Source organism: Equus caballus, chromosome 2, assembly GCF_041296265.1.
Source record: "Equus caballus isolate H_3958 breed thoroughbred chromosome 2, TB-T2T, whole genome shotgun sequence".
NCBI lineage: Eukaryota > Metazoa > Chordata > Mammalia > Perissodactyla > Equidae > Equus > Equus caballus.
In genome coordinates, this window is record NC_091685.1 from 34293466 (window position 1) to 34314682 (window position 21217).

General features: G+C 51.2%; 2 protein-coding genes and 1 long non-coding RNA gene across 13 annotated transcripts in view; 2 read left to right on the forward strand and 1 right to left on the reverse strand.

Annotated features, from left to right (window-relative positions):
• The first annotated feature begins 254 nt into the window (after positions 1 to 254).
• RNF186 (ring finger protein 186) lies at positions 255 to 2576 on the forward strand. Its single transcript, XM_001501729.5, has one exon. It carries the CDS (start codon positions 1501 to 1503, stop codon positions 2194 to 2196), a length of 696 nt encoding a protein of 231 aa, XP_001501779.3. The 5' UTR covers positions 255 to 1500; the 3' UTR covers positions 2197 to 2576.
• A 1783-nt stretch (positions 2577 to 4359) lies between these two features.
• LOC102149361 (uncharacterized) lies at positions 4360 to 19516 on the reverse strand. 7 transcript variants are annotated; one of them, XR_011432882.1, is made up of 7 exons: positions 19351 to 19491; positions 18907 to 19006; positions 18707 to 18812; positions 18551 to 18619; positions 18111 to 18230; positions 13130 to 13222; positions 12683 to 13049 (listed from the first exon to the last, which is right to left on the reverse strand). It is a non-coding gene; the product is annotated as an uncharacterized lncRNA (long non-coding RNA). The 7 variants fall into 7 exon arrangements; XR_011432876.1 differs by having other exon boundaries at positions 12684 to 13049; positions 18913 to 19006; positions 19343 to 19516; XR_011432877.1 differs by having other exon boundaries at positions 12684 to 13049; positions 18913 to 19006; positions 19351 to 19514.
• The window catches only part of TMCO4 (transmembrane and coiled-coil domains 4), a 91076-nt gene continuing 89305 nt past the window's right edge, over positions 19447 to 21217 (forward strand). For all 5 annotated transcript variants that reach the window (XM_023635601.2, XM_070252188.1, XM_070252189.1 and 2 more), the window contains exon 1: positions 19447 to 19587. The gene's annotated coding sequence lies outside the window, so the exon portion shown is untranslated. The remainder of the gene's footprint in view (positions 19588 to 21217) is intronic.

The following is a 21217-nucleotide window of genomic DNA, read 5'->3' on the forward strand; positions in this document are numbered from 1 at the left end:
CTTCCTCTACTTTATATGTGGGACACCTACCACAGCATGGCTTTCCAAGCGGTGCCATGTCCACACCTGGGATCCGAACCGGCGAACCCCGGGCTGCCGAAGCAACGTGCGAACCTAACCACTGCACCACTGGGCCAGCCCCTGAGTGAGGCATTCTTTTGAGGGAGTGGATGGTGCCACCCTACCCTCTGATGTTCCGGGACAGTTAAGGGGATCCCATTTTCTTAACCGCCATGCTGCGTGTATCCGTCAGTCCCACGTGAAACCTGTTAGCCCGGAGGAGCTGCCTGGAAGGCAACTGCCTCCGCACGGAATGAGGAGGCTGAGTTGTTGGACTGACGACGCTGGGAACCTGACCTTGGACACCAGTAGATTCTGCCAAGTCCTGGGGCCATGGAAGGCCCCTTTGCTGACAGCCAGCAGGCCTGCCCTGACCACACCCTGCCTTTGTTTCCAGTGCCTTCCTCACGGCACTGTGCCCGGATGTTGGGTGATCTCAGATGAGGACCCCTGGCCCGGAGGTTGGCTCAGAGTAGGCCCAAATAAATGACAGCTGTTCTGATTCCTATTGGGTGTGCGGTGTGCCTCGAGCACAGCCAATGACACCTGTTAGTAGGTACTTGAAGGGCTCAGCAGGGTACCAGTGAGATGCTCGTCCATCAGCACGTGTTAATACAACTGTCGTGACAGTAGAGGAACTGAGTGCAGTGCAGGTGTAAACACCTGGGGGCTGTTTTGGTTTTGGTTTTGGTTTTTCTGCGTTTGGCTGGGCTGTCTCCCCACTCTACTCAGAATACTTTTCCCCTCATTTCTCTCTTCACAAGGCCACCTGCTTGCTAATGCGCTCAGAGCACAGACAAACATTTTGCTGCTGATCCTGACATCCAAAACGTCTTGTCTGACACCCGCCTACGCCACCTTTCTCAAAGTGGGGTCCCCCGATCCACCTGTGTCAGAATCACGGTAATGTTTGTTACCCGTGCAGATTTTTAGATCCCCCAGCTAGATCTACCGAATCTCGGTCTCAGAGTTTGGGGCCTGGAGATCTGCATTTTAAAAGGCTCCAGGGGTGGGGTGGCAGCGATGGCGGTGGTGGGGACTCTAACATGTCCCAAAGCTCCCAAGCCGCAGTCCTGCGGGCGCTCAGGAGGCTCCTGGCCCCAACAAGAAAGTCCTGATTCATGCTCAGCCCTGCCCCCGTTGGCCCTTCTATCAGGCAATTCAAAGTCTCCAGGCCCACGAGTTACTGATTAACCCTAGGTTTTAAGAAAAGAAATAATAATAACTGAAGGGACAACGTAAGCCCAGAAACCAGCTGAGCAGCCTTGGGAGAGTGGTGCCAGACAGCTGTTGTCACCAGGCACCTGACGAGAAGGAAAAAGAGGCTTCAGATGCCCAGCCTAAGGTCAGACTGCATCTAGGTCACAGCGGCACCAGCTGCCACTCCTCGTCGATGCCCAGGCCCTGAGCGGCCGCCTCCCTCTGGCTCCTGTGCCCAGAATGGCCTGCACTGAGGTCCCGCAGCAGCCAGCCCCGCAGCAGCCCCAGCCCATCTCCACAGAAGCCACCACCACCAACGCCACAGGCTCTGCTGGGGGTCATCGTGGTTCCTGGGACAGCGACCTGGAGTGCCTGGTGTGCCGGGAGCCCTATAGCTGTGTCCGGCTGCCCAAGCTACTGGGCTGCCAGCACTCCTTCTGCGCCATCTGCCTGAAGCTCCTGCTGTGCGTGCAGGATGACACCTGGTCCATCACCTGCCCACTGTGCCGCAAGGCCACCGCTGTCCCCGGGGGCCTCATCTGCAGCCTGCGTAACCAGGAGGCCGTGATGGGGCTGCTGGACCGGCCATGCCCGGAGGTGCGGCTCTGTCCTCAGGGGCTGGTGGATCCTGCCACCTTGGCAGCAGGGCACCTCAGCTTGGCGGGGGAGGATGGGCAGGACGTGGCAAATGCCAATCGCGTGGCGGCCCGGCGCCTGGCAGCACAGCTGCTCCTACTGGTCTTGCTCATCACCCTCATCCTGCCCTTTATCTACCCGGGCATCACCAAGTGGGTGTTCATCTCCATCATCATCCTGGCCTTCCTGATGCTCACCCTCTTCTGCTGTCACTCCAGCAGCCAGGCCAGCTATTGGCCCTCGTCCAGGACCCTCTTCTGCACAGGGCAGAAGCACGGTGAGATCGCTTACATTGCCTGAGTGCCCTCTGACCAGGCAGTCCCTGGAACGCCTTCCGCCTCTGCGGCCCCATTACTCTCACAGTGAACAGGGTAAGCGACTCTGCGCTAAGACTGGCTCCCTCGGGAGATTAAATGCCAGCCGGACTCGCAAGCCAAAGCCAGAACGGCTGTCTTGGGTCAAGAACTGTGTGCTTGGATGATAGGCCTGTGCCTGTCCAGGGTATAGCACAGCTAAACTATTTGGGGTGGGAGAGGAGGCCCAAATGACTTGAAGGCTACAAGGGGGCCTCCTGTTCCTCTTAGCCCATTGGTCCTGGTTTTTCTTTACATACCTTGATGAAAGTATTGCAATGTTGATGTTCTCGCAGAACAAATAGAACCGGAACTCCTTTTTTGCAATTTATGTAGTTGGTTTTATTCTTTGTTTTGTTTTGTTTTGTTTTGTGCGTTTGGGGCAGTTTGTTCATGTTTCTGGCTGTTACACATTTTTCCTCTTGGGATGCTGGAGCCCACGGAAGTCCTCCTGTGCTCCCCCCAGGGCTGCCCATCTCGTGCCCATCCCACCTTACCGAATGTCCAGGGGGGTTGGGTCTCCCTTGAGTTGCTTCCAGCGATGGAGGGAGGGAACTTGTACAGACCAGTGGTACTTCCTATTCTGCCAGGGGACTCCCACATTTAGTTGGTCGATTTGGGGAGGGCTGGAGGGGACCAGGTGGGCCTGGGAATTGCCCCCAGCAGCCCCCAGGATTCCCCAGCTCTGTGCCATCAGGCCCTGACTTCCCAGAGAATCTCAGGGTTGCAAGGACATCCCCCACCGGCAGTGGGTCCAGCTGACCATCTGATGCACAGTCCCACACTCTACAACCAAATCTTTATGGGTGCTACCTTCTTTATAATTGCATCTTGATTCCCATTTGAGTGTTTGTCATAAAGATAAGAGGCCCCATAAATGCAACGTCCTCTCCAATAACCCCACTTTTCCTGCCCCACCCTGAGAGTCACAGTCGCCTGAAGGGCTTTTGTGTCTTCTCTTGATCATTTCTGCTCCGTATCATAGAGGAGGCTTCTGCCGGAGGGGATGACCTTCCTTGGTTTCTAGGGTAAGGCCTCAGCTGGGGGGACCCGTAGGGGTACAGGGGCCTGGAAGGTGGGAGATGACACGTTATTTCCTTCCGAAGGCCCCATAATTGGGAAGCAGACTTGAAACCTCAGAGGGGATCGCCGAGCACAGTCCGTTGTCCTTGCTTGCCCCCACTTTCCTCCTGGTAGGATGATAGCTGCAGATGAGATGCTCTTTCACGGAGATTGTACCTTTGTCAGGAAAGGACAAGCGGACTCTGCCACTGGAGCGCAGGGGTTGGCCGTGGCCCACTGGGTATGTGTTGTTGAGTAAGGCTTTTTGCCTCTCTGAGCTTTGTTTTCCCCAAAATGAGCTAGTAGGACTGGATTATTCCTAAGACCCCTGAAGCCAGGAGCCGAGGGCACTGCTGGGCCCCTGAACGATGGACATGGGTCACATCCCCTGTGAATTTACACAAAGAAAAGCCAAAATATAAGTACGTATGCAATTAGCTGTTCTTGAAATCTGAGTTTTCCTTTTTTTCTTATAAGGTACTTCCAGGGCAACTCCAAGACACCCACTGGCCTTGTTCAGTCCTGGTGCTGAGAGAGAGTGTGTGTGAGTGTGTGTGGGCATGCACGTGGGCCTGAAGAACAGCCTGTCTCCCCAGGAGGAGTAAGTGATGAGAGCTGTTCGGCACTTCCTGAGCTGGCCTCCGGCATGTGCAGTTGAGGATGGCTGCCAACAGGATGGGGAGGGAACATTCTCTCCTCCCTCACCTCCACTCCCTTTCCATCTAGTTCATCTGGTTCCCTCCACCAAGAAGAAACTCTTCACCAAGGTTACGGTTGTTAATGACAACACCATTGCTTCCATAACAATGGCGGGCGCAGGTTTACTGAGTGCTTCCCACGGGCCAAGCACTGCATTCACTGCCTTATAAATGTGATCTAGCTGAATCTTCATGATAACCTGATGAAGTAGAGATCGTCTTGCCAATGAGGAGATTGAGGATCAGAGAGGGAAATTCGTCTGCCTAAGGTTGCACAGCCAGCCGCTGTCAGAGCTCCCTGGGGAACTAATCCAGGGCTCTTTCTACTCCATCATGCTGCCTCCTTTGCATACAGTTCCAAAACAACCAGGAAGCTGGTCACCGCTTGTGGGCTTTTGAGGGAGAACAGGAAACTAACCTCAGGAGCCTCCGAATTCTAGAGGTCAGGTGCTCAGAGAGGCCTGAGGATTCCAGAACCTGTTGTCTGTGCTAAGGGAAAAGAAAAGAAAATGATCAAAATGGGATGGCATTCCTGCAGACTTCCACCACCCGGTCCTGGCCTGCACTGCAGCAGGCTGTGCTGCACGTTGGCCCCCAACCAGTGTGCCCTCCATCCTCCTGGGTAAAGAAGTCCTGACATTGCTATTACCAGCCCCCTTGAAACCCAGCTGGTCCCAACCACCTTCTGGTCCCTGGCAGTACAGGGACAGAGAGCACCAAAGGCAAATATCAGCCCTGGCTGCCCTGGAGGGAGCAGAGGCAACAGACAGTGCTGCAAAAGGATGTGAGTGGAAGAAACCAGGGAGGCAGGCGGAGGTTCAAAGCTGAGCTCTGACCCAGTGTGTGGCCAGTGGAAGCTACAGAACTTCTCTGAGCCTTAGTTTGCTCACCTATAAAGTGGGGGAGGATACCACACACCTCCCAGGGCCTCCGTGAGCATTCGAAGTGCTACTGAACAAGAGTCCCCAGTCCTAGCGGGCTGCCTCGTCATCAATCACTGACCCCTTGGGTGAATGAGTTTCTTGGGGCCTATTCAGTGTGATAGAGAGCAGAGGGCCGGCCTTGATGATCGGGTGCAGAAGCCGGTCCAGAGTGAGAGCATTGTCCAGGACAGGCCAATCTGGGGGAGAACTTTGAGCTCAGGTCCTATGGGGAGGTCCTTAGGATGGAGAGTAATGGCAAGGAGACACTAAATCTCACCCCCATCCTGCTCATCTCCCTATTCTGTGGCCTTGGAGTCAGAGATACCCGGCTTGAATTCTAGCTTCACCAATTACAAGTCTCCTCACCTCTCTGAGTCTCAGTTTCCTGACCCGTGAAACAGAGGTTATAATGTATGGAGGAATTAGTAAAATAATCTATGGCTGAGCACTGAGGATCACGTGGAGGTAAAGAAGGGAGGGAGAAGACAAGGGGAGAGAGATGGGTTGAGTTCTGGAAAGCCCTAACAGGAATGATGAAAACAGACTAATCTTATTTTACTCAATCGTATCGATAAGGAAGTTTATTAAAACCTGGGTACCAGAATTCACCTCCTGCGTCGTCAGCCTCAGCATCAGCAGTGTCTTCAACAACAATATAATAAAACAATAATTGCTAACATGATTTGAATGCGCCATGAGAAGTGTATTACATATGTCATCACATGTGCCGCAAGGCAGGTACTATTGTTACCCCCAAATTACCAACAGGGATGCCGGGGCACAGAGGTTAAGTAACTGGCTCAAGATCACACAGTGAGGCAGTGGAGGAGCCGAGAGTAGACTGCAGAAGCCTAACTCCAGAGTTTGGACTTTGAGTCATTTTGCTACATGATATGGAACATTCCAGCACAACATAAGGGCTCAAGGTTCATGGGCCCCCTGGCCTGAGAGGTGAAAAATTAAGAAGAGATGGCATTCCCCCATTTGGTTATAGCTTCCTGACTCAGTGGGTACCCAGGGCAGAGGATTGTGGGAGCCCCCATCCCGTGACCCACAGCCATGTTCTCATCTCACCTCACAGCCCCTGTTCCTCATTGGACCCTTTTTTCAAACGACTGGAGGAAGTTTTCAGCCTTTGCTAGAACAACTCATTCTTTGTCTATGAAGGGGGAAAGCATTTCCAGGAATGAAGGACCTTTCTGCAATTCCTCAGGCTGTGGGAAGAGCACGGAGCATGTTCAAAGAGAAATCAGCTCCGAGCTCTTGAGTCTGCCTGGAGCTATTCTTACGAAGTTTATATTCTCGTCTGAGGATCTTGAAATCACTTTCTTAAGAGGGGAAAGATTTCTTGGGTCGGTAGAAAACTGTGGAGCTCAGAACACCATGGAACCTAGGATCCGTCCATGCGTTTATTCAACAAATATTCATTGAGAGTCTGCTCTGCGCCAGGTCTGAGCAGAACGTTTAATCTTATTTGATAACGAACTTTGATGAAGAAGGAAAACTAATATATGCAAAGCACCTATTATGAGTTGAATTGTCTCCCCCTTCCCAAAAGAAGAGGTGTTGAAGGCCAAACCCCCATTAGCTCAGAATGTGGCCTTGTTTGGAAACAGAGTTTTTACAGAGAGAATCAAGTTAAAATGAAGTCACTGGGGTGGGCCCTAATCTGATATTACTGGTGTCCTTATAAAAAGAGGAAATCTGGACTCAGAGACAGACACGCATAGAGGGAAGACAACGTGAAGACACACGGAGAATGCCATGTGAAGATGAAGACAGAGACCAGGGTGGGATGTTTCTGCAAGTCGAGGAATGCCAAAGATGGCCGGCAAACCACCAGAAGCTCCGAGAGAGGCCTGGAAGAGTCTCCCTCAGAGTTCCCAGCAAGAACCAACCCTGTCGACACCTTGATCTTGGACTTCTAGCCTCCAGAACTATGAGACAATCAATTTCTGGTGTTTAAGAAACCAGGTGCTGTGGCATCTTGTTATGGCCATGGCCGCCCTGGGAAACCAATACAGCACCTGTCATGGGCCTGTGCTTACACTGTGCCCCTTAGTTGGGCCGCTTCAAGTTTGGCTAAATAACTTCCCAGAGTCTCGTAGCACTTAAGTGGCGATGTCAGGCTCAAAATCAAGTCTGATTGGCTCCCAAGGTTAAGTCCTACTTCTTCTCCCATTTTGTAGCTAGGAAATCGAGGCTCAGAGAGGCCCTGTAATTTCCCCCAAAAAAGTGCCCAATATGTCAGAGATGGAGTTGGAATCAGAGCCCACAGTTCCTAAATTGCCCTTAACCTTTGCAACAACCATATGAGAATTACCGAATTATTATCCTCATTTCACAGATTAAAGAGTTCAAACCCAGGACATGAAGACACTTGACCAAGGTCACAAGCGAGTGAGCGAGGTACCAGACTTTGAACCGACTGCTTGACTCCAAAGCCATGTCTTCACTTCCTACTGCCCCACACTGCCCCTCAGCATTCTGTCTGCATCGAGAAACAGGCTACTTTGTCTTTCAGGATGCTCTAGGCACCCACAATAAGAGCCTGTTTGCTCAAAGAGGACAGGACCACAGTGGACATTTGTCTTTTCTTCTTTCCTTTGACTGTCTTGTATTCAGCTGCTCCCCGACCTGTTGGACTCCCCATCTCTGTTTGTGAGGAAACTGCCCTGTGGCTGATCATGTCACAGGGAGAGTTCCATCAGCGACCATGAGCCCAGCTGGAGCGCTTGGTCCTTCCTCTGCTCACCTTCCCATTTCACTGAGGCAGTCACCTGATGCAGGTCACATAATCTTTTCCAGAACTTTGAATCTGGAGCGAGCTTCTCTACAATTAAGTTTTTTTCTTTAGATAGCCAGAATCAGTTTCTGTTGCTTGCCATCAATATTTCTGACCTAATTCAGGAGCTGTCCAGGCCCCTGGTTGCTAAAAAAATCCCACCATGAGCCTCAGCCCCTCCAAAGCCCAGGCAAGCTGCAATGCCACAGGCCAGGTAGCCGGGAGCCCTTTTGCATCCCCGCACCCAACCCTCCAGAGAGCCAGCCCGACCTTGTGATGAGGCTGCCCTGCCGTCAGGCCCAGGAGGCTGGTGCCTAGTAAGCTCTCCTCGGATGTGGGGTCAGGCAGGGAAACACAGCACTGGGTCTCGGGCCAGCCACTGTCAGAGGAGGCCGGTCTCCATTCTACCGGCCTCATGACCCCCAGAAGAAACAAGCTCTGCTTCTCCAAAGACGTCAGCCAGAAGCCCTTCACTGGAGTCAATCTACAGAAGAAAACAGCTGGCAAAGGAGCCGTGGACGCAGCCGTTCCCAAATGACGGCAGCAATAATAGTGGCTAATGTTTATCGAGTGCTTACCACACGCAGGCTGCTGTTCTAGGAACTTCCCGTGCTAAACTTAGCTCTTTTGTTCTTCACAACAACCCTATGAGGTAAGTACTATTAGTTATTAGGCTGGACGTTTTACGTGTGGTCTCATCGAATCAACACAAAACCCCTATTCAGAGAGGAAACTGAAGCATAGAAAAGGGGAGTAACTTGCCTGAGTGGCAGAGCTGGGGTTTGAAAGCAGGCAGCCCAGTCCCTCTGTGAGCCCCTCTCTCAATCACTGCACTCACCATCCCCTGCCTACCCCACCGCTCCCCTCCTTCGTCACCTTCCCCAGCCCCATCAGAATGAACCGTGGAAGAAGTAGGGCCCTCAGTCAGACAGACCTGGGTTCAAAGCCAAGGTCTACCATTTCCTCTCTGTGTGACCTCGGGCATGGTAGAAGCCTTGCCGGAACCTTAGTTTCCTTAGTTGGAAATGCAGGGCAATCAGGCCGACCTGGTAGAGGTTTTGTGACAATTCAACAAGACGACATGTAGAACGCCTGGCACAGTTCTCAACACACAGTAGGTGCTTGCCCCTCCCAGTCGGCTTGTCGACATATGTGCAAGAGCACCTACTGTGTGCCGGGCAAGTGGGGGAGGCAAGAAGTACAGTGGAAGGGACAGTCCTTACCACCATCACCCCGTCAGCATCACCCTAGTTAGGAAAACAAGATGCACACATATCCACTAGACTCAAACAGCTGAGTGAGGCTTGAACAAGGTAAGACGGGGTTAGTTCTAGAGGACAAGGAGGTTCTGTCTGGGGAGGAGCACACAGTGGGGCTTCTGGAAAGCTGGTAATGTTCTATTTCTTGATTAGGTGGTAATTACACAGGAGGGTATTTACTTTCTATTCATTTATAAGCAGTGCCTACATCCTGTGTGTGCTTTTCTGCACATAGTTCATAGTTTAAAAAAAAAACTTTAAGCCTGACATAACAATGTTATAGGGTCTAAGCGGCTTGAGGGCAAAGGTTGGGTGTGAGACTGGTGCCCAGTGTTAATCCCACACTGGGATGCCTGCCCCATGCACACCCACCTCACCCAGGGTTTTAGAGCTTTGTGGATTGTTCTGGAGACTGTCTGGTTTGAGTCCTGACCCTGCTACTTCCTGGCTATATGAAGGAGTCTCTCAAACTCTCTGAACCTCAGTTCCCGCATCTCTAAAATGAGCAGATAACCCCCAAGTTGTGAGCATCAGGCGAGATCCCCTATGGAGATCAGCGAGCACAGTGTACCAGCACACAGCACACGCCCCAGAAACACTAGCTGCTCGAGTGAGGCAAAAAGTCGAATCTCTTGGCTTGTTTGACCAAACGGGGCAAAGGTAGATTCCTGTAGAGCTTTGGCAATGAGGAACCCAAGGCCTAGGCCTCCCTTCAGACTGTTTCTCTCCATTTCCGTCTCCTTTTCTCTCTGCATTTGGGTTTTGTTCTCTCCGACCAGCTTTTCCTATGAGATTGGAGACTTGGCCAACTCCTACTCAAGTCTTCCTAGCTTCACCTCCAGAAAGAAAACAGACTTTCTTCCTTTGGTTAAATGATGAAAAGTCCCAAGGAAGGACTCTGATTGGTCCTCTTGGGTTACAAGTCCTCCCCTGTGACCAACAGGGCTGTGACGGGAAGCCCCAATACAGTCATGCACGACATAACGACATTTGGTCAGTGACAGACCTCATAGATGACGGTGGTCCCAGAGGATTAGTACCAGACAGCCTAGGTGTGCAGTAGGCTATACCATCTAGGTTTGTGTAAGTGTACTCTATGATGTTCGCACAACGACGAAATCGCCTAATGATGCATTTCTCAGAACGTATCCCCATCGTTACGCAACACATGACTGTAGAATCTTGTGACTGGGGAGAAGAAGGACCTGGAACAAAGGAGGATGCTGTTTGCAGAGGAATGAGGGGCACTGAGCAGACAGATAGTACCTGATCTCCCTGCAGAGACCCTATGTGAGCAGCAGGTGTGTGAGCCAAACCCCTCCTCCCACAGCTAATTAGAGGTGAACGTCCAGCCTGATTGGGGCTCCTTGAAGGGCCTGCCTCTTCCCCACCCAATCTCAGTCCAACTGGATTCTGATGGTAATAATACCATATTTCTCTTTGGGAGGGAGAGCATGTGTCCCAAACCTGCTAATCAAAGCATCATGTCCCCTGGCCATGGGGTTTGGCTCAAGGCTAAGCCAATGACATAGAAGGATTTTTCTATGAATATAGCTGACCCAGAGGAAAGCTGAGCCCAGTGATAGAAAGAGGTTCCTAATCATATTATTTGAATACCTAGCTGGCCATGCCTGAAACTGGACTTTCCTCTGGATTTTTCAATAGTTACATGAGTCAATAAACTCCCTGTCTTTGCTTACATCATTTTGACTGGATTGTTTCACTTGTGAGCAAAGGAGCCCTGACTCATTCGTGCGTGCTTGAGCTCCAAGGTCCTGTAGAGTAAAAGCTGGGAGCCAATATGAGGTCATGGGCATGTGAAAGGTAGGAAGCTGGAAGTGAGTGACTAATGAAGCTGACAGTCACAGAGAGGCAGATAAGAGGGAGGCCACGTGGCCTCTGAGAGGCAAAAAGAGAAACCTCAGGCTCTGACTTCCCAAATCGCCAGTCTCAGTGAGGCCTCGCTGTTTGCCATCCCCAGGCTGCCTGTCCATGAGACCACCTGTCATATCCTTTGGTATCCCTCCTGTAGATAAGCTGGCTCCCCAGAGAAGGCCGATACCTCCTCATCACAGCATCATCACACCTCATGGCATTTGGGAATTCCTAGGGAAGACGCGAGGAAGGGGGTTTGGGTGGCCAGGGCAAGCCTCAGGAAGGATGTGGGAACTGGCTGGGCCTTGAAGCAGTGGTTTGGTTTGAATAGCCAGAAAGAATGGGGTGTGCGTGGGCACTGCGGGCAGCAAGAATCGTGTGAGAAAAGCTTGGAAGCTGGAAAGTGCACAGCATAGTCAGGGGCAGAGAGCAGACCTGTCCGAGCCGAGAATTTGTCACAGAGAGCAGAGAGAGAAGGCTGGGCCCAATGGTGGAGGGGCCTGTGGGCCAGGCTGCAGGGGTCCTCTAACTGCACGTGGAGGGCTCAGCATGGAGCGCTCGGAACTAACCAGCAGCCCTGAAACTCTGAACTAGCAAAAGCAGATCTGTGTTAGCAGACCCTGAGGAGGAAGTCTGTGGCTGTGTGCACAAAAAAGATGCGTCCACTGGAGGTGAGCATGGCGGGGAGTGGGGGTCCAGCAGAGAATGTGGCAAGAGTTCTGGGCTGTTGCTTTGCCATGGACCCCAAACAAACTCCCTCGGGGCTTCCCTTCTAGACTCTGGCCTCCAACAGCATCCATCCCGGTGTGAGGGGGATGCAGGACAGTTTCCAACAGTACTAATAGTGACATTGACTCATTCACTCACTCATTCATTCAATAAGTTTTTTTTTTTTTTTTGAGGAAGATTAGCCCTGAGCTAACTACTGCCAGTCCTCCTCTTTTTGCTGAGGAAGCCTGGCCCTGAGCTAACATCCGTGCCCATTTTCCTCTACTTTATACGTGGGACGCCTACCACAGCATGGCGTGCCAAGCAGTGCCATGTCCACACCTGGGATCCGAACCAGCAAACCCCAGGCCGCTGAGAAGCAGAATGTGTGAACTCAACCGCTGCACCACCGGGCCGGCCCCTCAAGAAGTACTGATTGAGCACCTTAACCATATACCAGGCATTGGGTTAAGTCCTAGGGAGACAAAGGTACACAAGACATAGACCCCAGGCCCCATTGAGCTCACAGTGGGGCAGACACTGAGGGCAGCCTGCTCAGCAGCCATTCCACCTTCTGCCTTTAGAGAAACGTGATTTTGTCTGTGCCACAGTGTGCCCAATCAATACTGGCAAGAACAGTTTCTGCTCTGGGCCCCAGCCTTTAGAGGGTCCCACGCTGACCCCCCTCAGCCACGCCCATCCCAATGCAGAGAGGAGTCTGTAAGGCCAAGAGGATATGCCCACCTAAGCCCACACTCCGGGGACCTGGCACCCCACTATTCCCTGTCCAAACAGCCTCAAGCCCGCTTCCAGCCTGCGGGAGGGAGCCCTTCCCTGACTCACTCTCCCGAGGGTGCAGCAGCACCCACATTCCTAGGTTTGAGGGGCGGCCAAGGGGTGGCTGTTTGTAGGAGGGGCAGACAGAGCTCGAAAGTGGGGGCTGGCGTGTCCACAAGCCTGTGTGCGGGACCTCACATGGTACGGGATTGGACCGGGGATGGGAAGAGAAGGAGGATGGGTGGTGAACCAGGAGCCACATTCTGGCACAGGACTCTGAGGAGTTGAAGGATTCTAAATTCACACCTGATCTTCCACGTGGTTTTGAAGGTGTATCTGTCAGGTTAGCAGGTTAGGACATGTTTTATTTATCATCATGTGTTCTTGCCCTGAGCTCCGCAAATGTTACAACTGGCCTGCCCCCACCCACGGGGGTCTGGGCCAGTGCCCTGTCCCAGATCCTTGCTTTCACAGACTCCTTTGCAACCAGGGGTGGTCATGTGATCCAGACATGTGATCCCAGCAAGAGGGTTTCTGGGAAATCGTTTCCACTGTGACCCTTGGAGAGAAACCCAGGAGGAAGAACTCACAAAGAGAGCTCTCTTTTTCTCTTTTCTTTTCTGCTTTTGAACGTAACTGCTGAAGGATGCTTGCAGCTGAGGGAGCCATCTTTGGACCACTGGGTGACACAGTGAAGGACAACAGCCAATGTGCTGAGGATAATGAAAGACAGAAAGAGCTTAGGTCCTTGCTGACATCATTGAGCTATTGGGACAATTCTGGAACAACTGACCTCTGGATTTATGCTCCATCCATCATCAGTGTCATTAGGATTTTGGCCACTATCTTGGTCAGCATTTGATACTCGCAGCCATGACCAGCCATCCTAAGGGAAACATACATTCTTATGACTGGTGAGAGAAATCAGTCTGGCTGGAAGAACACTAGTCTGACTGGTGACCATCTTGCCAGCCCATGGGGAGGATTTTCCTACAGGTAAAGTCAACCTGGAGGAAATGGAGAATTTTTTGCCATATCTGCTTACCACTTTTACTATCACTGTTTTTATTAAAAATAATCTCACTTTGCTTAATGTTTTAAAAGGAAATATATCACTGTCATAAATAAAAAACCAGGATCATTAGCCATTATAGAAAGTACTAGAAAAATTTAAAAAATGAAATCAGTACTGAAAATAAAAAAATAAATAACACTACGTGCAATGTGGTATCCCAGACCAAATTCTGGGACGGTAAAAGGACATCAGTAGAAAAACGAGTGAATAAAGTCTATACTTTAGTTAATAGTCATGCACCAATATTGGTTTCTTAGTCTTGATGAATGAACCATGGTTGTGTAAGATGTTAAGACTGGGGAAACAGGGTGAAGGATATATGGTTCTTAGGTAAGAATTCTGTACTATCTTTGTAACTGTTCTGTCAATCTAACATCTTCCAGAATAAACATTTATTAAATAAATAAATAACAGAATGATTAACTCTTAACTCACTATTTTGGAGCGCTGAGGCCTGTTCTCCCTTCATTAAAAAGGAAGATCAGCAAATGTTAGAGGAATACAATGGAATATTACTCAGCCTTAAAAAAGAAGGAAATCCTCCCACTAGCAATAACATAGATGAAACTGGAGGACATTGTGCTAAGTGAAATAAGCCAGACACAAAAAGATAAATACCGCATGATCTTACTTATTGGTGGAATCTAAAATTGTCAAACTCATAGAAGCAGAGAGTAGAATGGTGGTTGCCAGGGGCTCGGGGGAGGGGAAGGGAGAAATGAGGAGATGTTGGTCAAAGGGTACAAAGTCTCAGTTATGCAAGATGAATGAGTTCTGGAGACCTGATGTACAGCGTGGCAACCACAGGTAACCACAGGTAACCATGCTGTATCGTATACTTGAAATTTGCTAAGAGGGTAGATCTTAAAGTAAATGTTCTCAACATACACACACACAAATGAGAACTATGTAGGGGTGATGAATTAAGTTATTTAGTTTGGGGGCTGGCCCAGTGGTGTAGCAGTTAAGTTCGCATGCTCCACTTCAGCAGCCGAGGGTTTGCCGGTTGGGATCCTGGGTGTGGACCTATGCACCACTTATCAAACCATGCTGTGTTAGGCTTCCCACATATAAAGGAGAGGAAGAGGGGCATAGATGTTAGCTCAGGGCCAAGCTTCCTTAGCAAAAAATGGAGGACTGGTGGTGGACGTTAGCTCAGGGCTAATCTTCCTCAAAAAAAAAGTTATTTAGTTTGATTGGGGTGGTCTTTTCACAAGGCATACATATATCAAAACATCAGTTGTACACCTCGAATATATATAATTTTATATGTCAAAGATATCTCAATAAAGTTGTTTAAAAAAAGAAATATATATACTATATATATATATACTTTTCATTTGTTCATGAACCTGTAAGTCACAGAGAAAAACGGTTTAAACATGAGTTTAATTAAAGGCCTTGACAAGAAGTTTATAAGAAACAAAAATTATATCTCAAAAAAATATTCAATAGCATCAAACTATGCTCTCAGGAGAATAAGGATTGAAGGGAATAACTTTCTCATGTATGATCCAAGGTGATTTAATGCAAGTTCATGTACCAGCTAAAGGTGTCTCGTGTACCACCAGTGATATGGGTCTCACACACCAGAAAATATCAGATCGGGGCAAGTGCAAAGCCTTCTTAGATAAGAAGCAGGTAGAGTGACATCACCCAAGCCTCTATGTAACAGATAAGGCAGAAGGCTACAAAATTATTACCTACCACACAAGAACCATGGGGGAAATATTAACCCACGTGGCTTTGACCCCAAACCCCTTCCACTCAGCTTAGCCAATTCCAGTTGATGGTCCAATTAACAAAAAGATGTTTATTTCTTTGGGTCACAGACGCCTTGGAAACACAGACAAGAGATTGCTCAGCAACGTAACAATATCCGTGGTAACCACAAGCCGTCCGCAGCACCCTCCACCCTGGCCTCCCACTGAAGGTGTGTCCAGTCGTTCCCCACAGGGGCCCTGTTTATTTCTGAGCGTCATTAGGAAAGACGTGACCATAAACGATCGTCTGGGTCACTCAGTCTCAAGTTCAGCATGACGGTAGCATGCTGACGGTAAGGATACTCCACGGGAAGGGATATGGGGCTGCCTTCAGTGACATCATCCCCAGAATTCAGTTTCACTCCACAAACACTCATGCCAGGCCAGGCGCTACCTACATCCTGGAAGGACAGACATCTATGGAACATAGCAAGGAGGCTTCCCCTGCTGGGCATCCATTAGCCACAACTCCTCTAAGTATCTTTGAACCTGTACTGACATTTAAGCCCATGGGAGGGCACGACAGCACAATCAGCCAGATCTGGGATCAAATCTTGGCTCTGCTATCTTGTAGCTTGGTGACCCCGGCCAAGTTCCTTAACCTCTCTGAGCCTCCGTTCCTTCCTCTGTGAAATGGGGCTAATAATAGTATCAACTGCAGAGGATGAAGTGACATAAAATACGTATGGAAAGCACATAGGGCCAGCCACACAGATAATGCTTCCTAAACAGTATTCGTGGTTATTTCCATCATTTCTGGGAGAATCAAATCCAATCATTTAGTTTTTCCAAACCTGATTGATCATCAGAATCACCGGGGCAACTTGTAAAAAAAATAAATTCTCAGGCTTCAACACCCCCAAGAAATTCTAAATTGGGTAGGTCTGGGGCAGGAGCCAGGAACCTATGCCTGCGTTATGTACTTTTATTGCGCCTAGCCCATTGCAGGCCCCTTCCCGGGCCTGGACTATTGCAACAGCTTCCTAACCGGTTGCACGTGTCCACTCTCAGCCCTCTCTCCTCCACAAGGAACCAGTAGGATTCTTCTAAAAGGTGAGAACACGTCACACCACTGCTCCAGACCTCTCCAACTCTCCATCTTATGCAGAATAAAATCCACAGACGAGGTCCTACAACAGTGGCTCCTGACGCTGGGCACATGTCAGAAATCCCTGGTGAGCTTGTGAACAGTACCTATGCCTCGCCCAACCCCAGACCAACAGAAGCAGAATCTTGGGGAGTGGGGCCCAAGTACGGCTGCCAGATAAAATACAGGATGCCCAGTTACACTGGAATTTCAGATTCACAATGCATAACTTTTTAGTATGTGCGAGGCAATATTGGGACATACTCATACTAAAAAAGTATTTATTGTTGTGTATCTGAAATTCAAAGGTAAGTGGGTGTCCTGTGTTTTTATTTGCCAAATCTGGCGACCCTAGATCCAAACATCAGCCTTTTTAAAAAGCTCACAGTAATGTGGACCTCACTCCCTCTCTCATCTCATCTCATCTACTCCCCCAGTGCTCTCTACTCTGGCCTTTTCCTTGAAAGCATCAACCACATTCCCCCCTCACCATCTTGGCAGTGGCTGGCTGCCGGGGATGCTCCGCCCCATAACCTGCCGGCTTCCCCTCACCTCAAATGTCACCAGCAAGACTCTCTGACCTCTGCAGTAGCACCACCAGCCTGAGTTCCCCTCACCCCGCTTTACTTGCTAGGTCCTTGCCCGGGATCCAAACCTGTGAACCCCGGGGCCACCGAGGAGGAGTGCATGAACTTAACCACTACACCACTGGGCTGGCCCCTTTACTTTTTCTTAATAACAGTAATCATTACCCAATGGATTATCTATTTGTTTGGTTCCTGTGCATCTCCCCTCCCCCACACACTAGAATGTAAGCTCCATGGCTTTGCTGGAAACACGTGGTTCTTTCCCCTGCTGTATGTGCGATGCCTGGAACCCCACCAGCTACTCCATACATACTGGCTGAATTGGTCAGTGTTACGAAAAGCTTCTTGTTCCAGCACAACCCCCAACATTCCTTTGGGAGGAGTCGATAGAAGACATCTTAGTAGAAGCATCTTTTATCAGGAGTAATAGCAGCTCGTTTTTATTGAGTGCGTCCTGTGTGCTGGACACCGTTCAAAGCCCTTTACCTGTATATCCTCATTTAATCCTCACGACAACGGTTGAAGGTTGTGGGGGCCAGAAATATCCTCATTTTACAGCTGAGGAAAGTAAATTCTTCAGTGATCAACACCAAACCTCAATAATCTCAAAGGCATACACCAAAGGAGTAGACGTATTTTCTCCACCTTACCTACATGTAGCCTCCATTATGGACTAGGTCCTGTGTGCTGTTCAGCGGGGGTGCCTAGGGTGAGGGGTGGGCAGTGGGCATGGCTGTAACTGGATCCAATATTCAGAAGCAAGAATGTTCACCACAGAGTCTCCAACTGAATTAGAGACAGGGCAAAGCCATGGTGCAAAATGGCGCCTACACTGCCAAGCCGATCTGGCTGGAAGGGGCCACCAGACACCGAGCCAAGGAGGGCCGGCGGGAAGCTTTTTTTTTGGTGTCCACTTCCATATGGCGAATATTCCATCTTGACAAGGCCCAGGAGGGCGAGCAGATTTTGCCACCCTAAAATATGTCTCTTTGGCACGAGGATTATTTTGAGCTAAAGGCAATCAAACCCCAGCAGATGAGGAAAAGCTCTTGACCTCCCCCTCAACTGCCTACATTCACATTGGAAAGGGGGCCTGGAGCAGGAAGATAGCTAGTCACAGAGCTACCTTTTTACCTAAGAAATTTATCTGCATAACAGGACAACCTCTGTTTTTCCAAACATCTCCTCCGCCCTCCTCCCCTTGGCATCCCCAGGTCCCTGCTCCTCTCCTTAGCTCAGGATGGCAGACGGGCTTCAATTACCTGGCTGCCTTGTGAGTCTTCATATCCTTATGGGGCTCCCGGACATACGAAATTAAATTTGTTTTTCTCCTGTTAATTTGTCTTATATCCATTTCACTGATAGAACCTAGAAGAAAGAACCTAGAAGGGAAGAAAGGAAAATTTTTCCTTTCCCGTACACTTACATGCTCAGACACAACCCCATGGCCCTGAATAGCGCACATTATTGACCCATTTGACCCTCATGACAGTCCTAGAGGTAGGCAGAGCTGCTCCTCTTGCCGTGATGGACCAGTGGGGCGACGATGAGATGGAAGCCTAGCGTATTCCACAAGGGGCACGGGTCACAGGCTCTGCGTGGAAGCTGGTCTGTGACCCTGCCCAGTGTCTTTTCCACTCACAGTACTGGGCTGCCTTCACCAGGAGAAAGAGCAACAGACTTTGTGGCCACAGTGACTCACCCTCTGGCTCTGGCATTCCTTATTGCTGTGGCTTCTGTGTGGCCGGGACCAGAGCCTCAGTTTCCCGTCCTGTAGAATGGGTGTGATGAGAATTCACAGGGTTGCTAGGACAATAAGATCAATTCACCCATTCACTAAATGATTCTGAGCACCTACCAAGTGCCAGGCCAGTCCCTGGGGCTGGGCACACAGCAGAGGACAAGGCAGGCGAGACCCCCACTCTCAGGGCTTTTAAATTCTAGTGGGGATGGCAGACAATAATCTGCAAACAGCAAAATGAACAAAATAATTGCATAAAGTGATAAATGCTGCGATTAAAATAGAGCAGGACTGGAAGGCCGGTGTGATTCCCCTACCTGTACCTGGCACATAGTAGGCACTCAGTAAATATTTGCTCAATGATTCAATGTGCTGGGCAGTCAGGCAAGACTCACAGATGCCACCCTGCATGGAAAGCTGGAAACAGACACAGGAAAAGGACGGTCTCGGGGCAGAGTGCCAGGCCCCGGAACCTCAAATGGGAAGGCCCTGAGACTGGACTCAACTTAGCATTAGAGAAACTGAAAGAAAAATCGGGGACAGCATGGATATCTCAAGCCTCCGTAAACTTCAAAGGGCTGTCTACACACGCGGGAAGGGTCTTCATCGGATATAATTTACTCCTGAAGACCTCCATCCGAGTGGCCGTCGGCCCTCCACTCGCGGCCCGGGCCCTGGGAGCCGCTCCTGCAGACTGGCCCCCGCCAGCGCCCCTCCCGCGCCCTGATCGCGCCGCTCCTGGAGGCCCTGTACCCACAAACCGGCTTTCGCGCCGGGCGGGCCGTCACTTCCTGATGCCGGCTCCCTGTCGCGGGCTGGCGGCCGGGCGAGCCAGGTCGGGACACGCAGCTCGCAGCGCAGCCCGGAAGGCCCCGCTCCGCACGCACGTCCGCCGGTGGCCGGGCCGGGGCCTCGGGGCGGCTGCGCGGGCGGCGGGCGGCCGGAGGGAGGGAGGGGCCGAGACTTCGCCGCCGCCGCCACCGCCGCTCCGCCTGCAGGTAAGGGACCGCGTCCCGCCGGCCACTCCCCGCGCCTGCCGCCGGCCCCACGCGGGGGCTCCCGGCGCCCGGCCCCGCCGCCCTGGGACCCCCGCCCTCCGGCCGTGGTGGGCGCCAGGCCCTCCCCTGGCCAAGGCTGCCCGGTTGTTGCTTGTTTTCTTTCTGAGCCGGAAGTGCCCTCGGAAACCACGTAGGGCCGCCCGTGGGGAAACTGAGGCCCGGCGGAGTGCTCAGGCGTCCCCTCCTCCCGGCTCGGGATCCGCGCCCTTAGAGGTCACCCAGCGCTCCCTTGATAAGTGAGGACGCTGGTCTGGGCCACGGGGAGGGAAAGGGACATGCCCAAGGTCACTTGGGGCCCCGGGGCTTCCCCTTGTCCCATGGGGCCCCTCTCGTGCCCCCTTGCCCCCTCTCATCTCGCCCCTCCAGCCCTCTGAGCTCACAGCAGAAGCTCAAACTGAGACTTCCAAGGGGGCTGGGAATTCCCTGTGGGCCCCCAAAGTTACAGGCTGGCCCTACGTCTCAGCTCGCCACCTGTTGTTACAGGAGGGAAGAAAAATTACTACTAACTTTGGAATGGGTTTTACAGCTGGGTAAACTGAGGCTCAGATAGATGAGGGGATTTCCCCAAGACCAGGAAGCTTGTGTGGGGAGCTGGGCCTTCTGGGCTGGCGGGCCGCCTGTCCAGACCTGGTTCGCCTGCAGTCACGGGGCGACAGGGGTGCCGGCATCAAGAAGGCATAAGAACCTGGGTTACCCGACTCCAGACCCAACCCGGTGCCTAGCACGCAGTAGGCCTTGACAGCGTCCTTTTTCTGCCCTGCCCTGGGGTCGCACAGGAAGTTGGGAGCACAGCCCAGCTAGGGTCCTAGCCCGGAGACTTCAGCCAGACGCAAGGGAGGAGTCGACAGTCTAGTTCTCTTTTCCCTAACTCAGTGTTCATTTCACTGCAGAAAACATGAAACCCCTTTAAGCTTTGGGGGTGGCCATTCATTCATTCAACAAATAGTTATTGAGCACCTACTGTGTGCCAGTGTGTGCACTGTTTAGGCACTGAGGGTACAGCAGTGAACAAGATAAGTACTGCCCTCAGGGTGAGGGGTACACTCTAGAGAGTGGAATTAAACGCTGCCCTTCCGTCTTAGAGGGGAAGGGCTGGGTGGGGGGAGAGACCATTGGAACCTCCGAAGCGTGAAGGATGTGAAGAGGGCAGAGACACGGAACCTCACAGTCCCAAGCCTTTGGAGCCTTCAGCCCTCGTGGGCCTTGTTCCAGATGTTCTGCCACCCTGAGTGTCCCCCCCAGCTCCCCAGGGATTTGAGGCAGAGGGGCTAGGTGGGTAGAGAGTGGTCCAAAAGAAGCCCTTAAAGGAACCTCGGAGCCTGGAAACCTGGCGCTGCCACTTCCTCACTGTGTGATTTTGGGTATGTCACTTCACCTCTCTGGGCCTGTGTTCTTATCATGCAGTGGGGGTCATAATACTTCATAGCTTTGATGATACTGTGTCAAAGAGCTTCATAAATGGTAAAGCGTGATCCAGAGTGTGGCCTGTGTCAGAGGCCTTGCCCAGTCAGGCATAAGCAAGGGTGTATTTATTTAGAGCGTATTTATTGCGAGGCTCCAGTGACCCTGT

What these genes read in the sequence shown, in the direction of transcription:
- RNF186 (XM_001501729.5), top strand. Translation starts at nt 1,501, where the DNA reads ATGGCCTGCACTGAGGTCCCGCAGCAGCCAGCCCCGCAGCAGCCCCAG.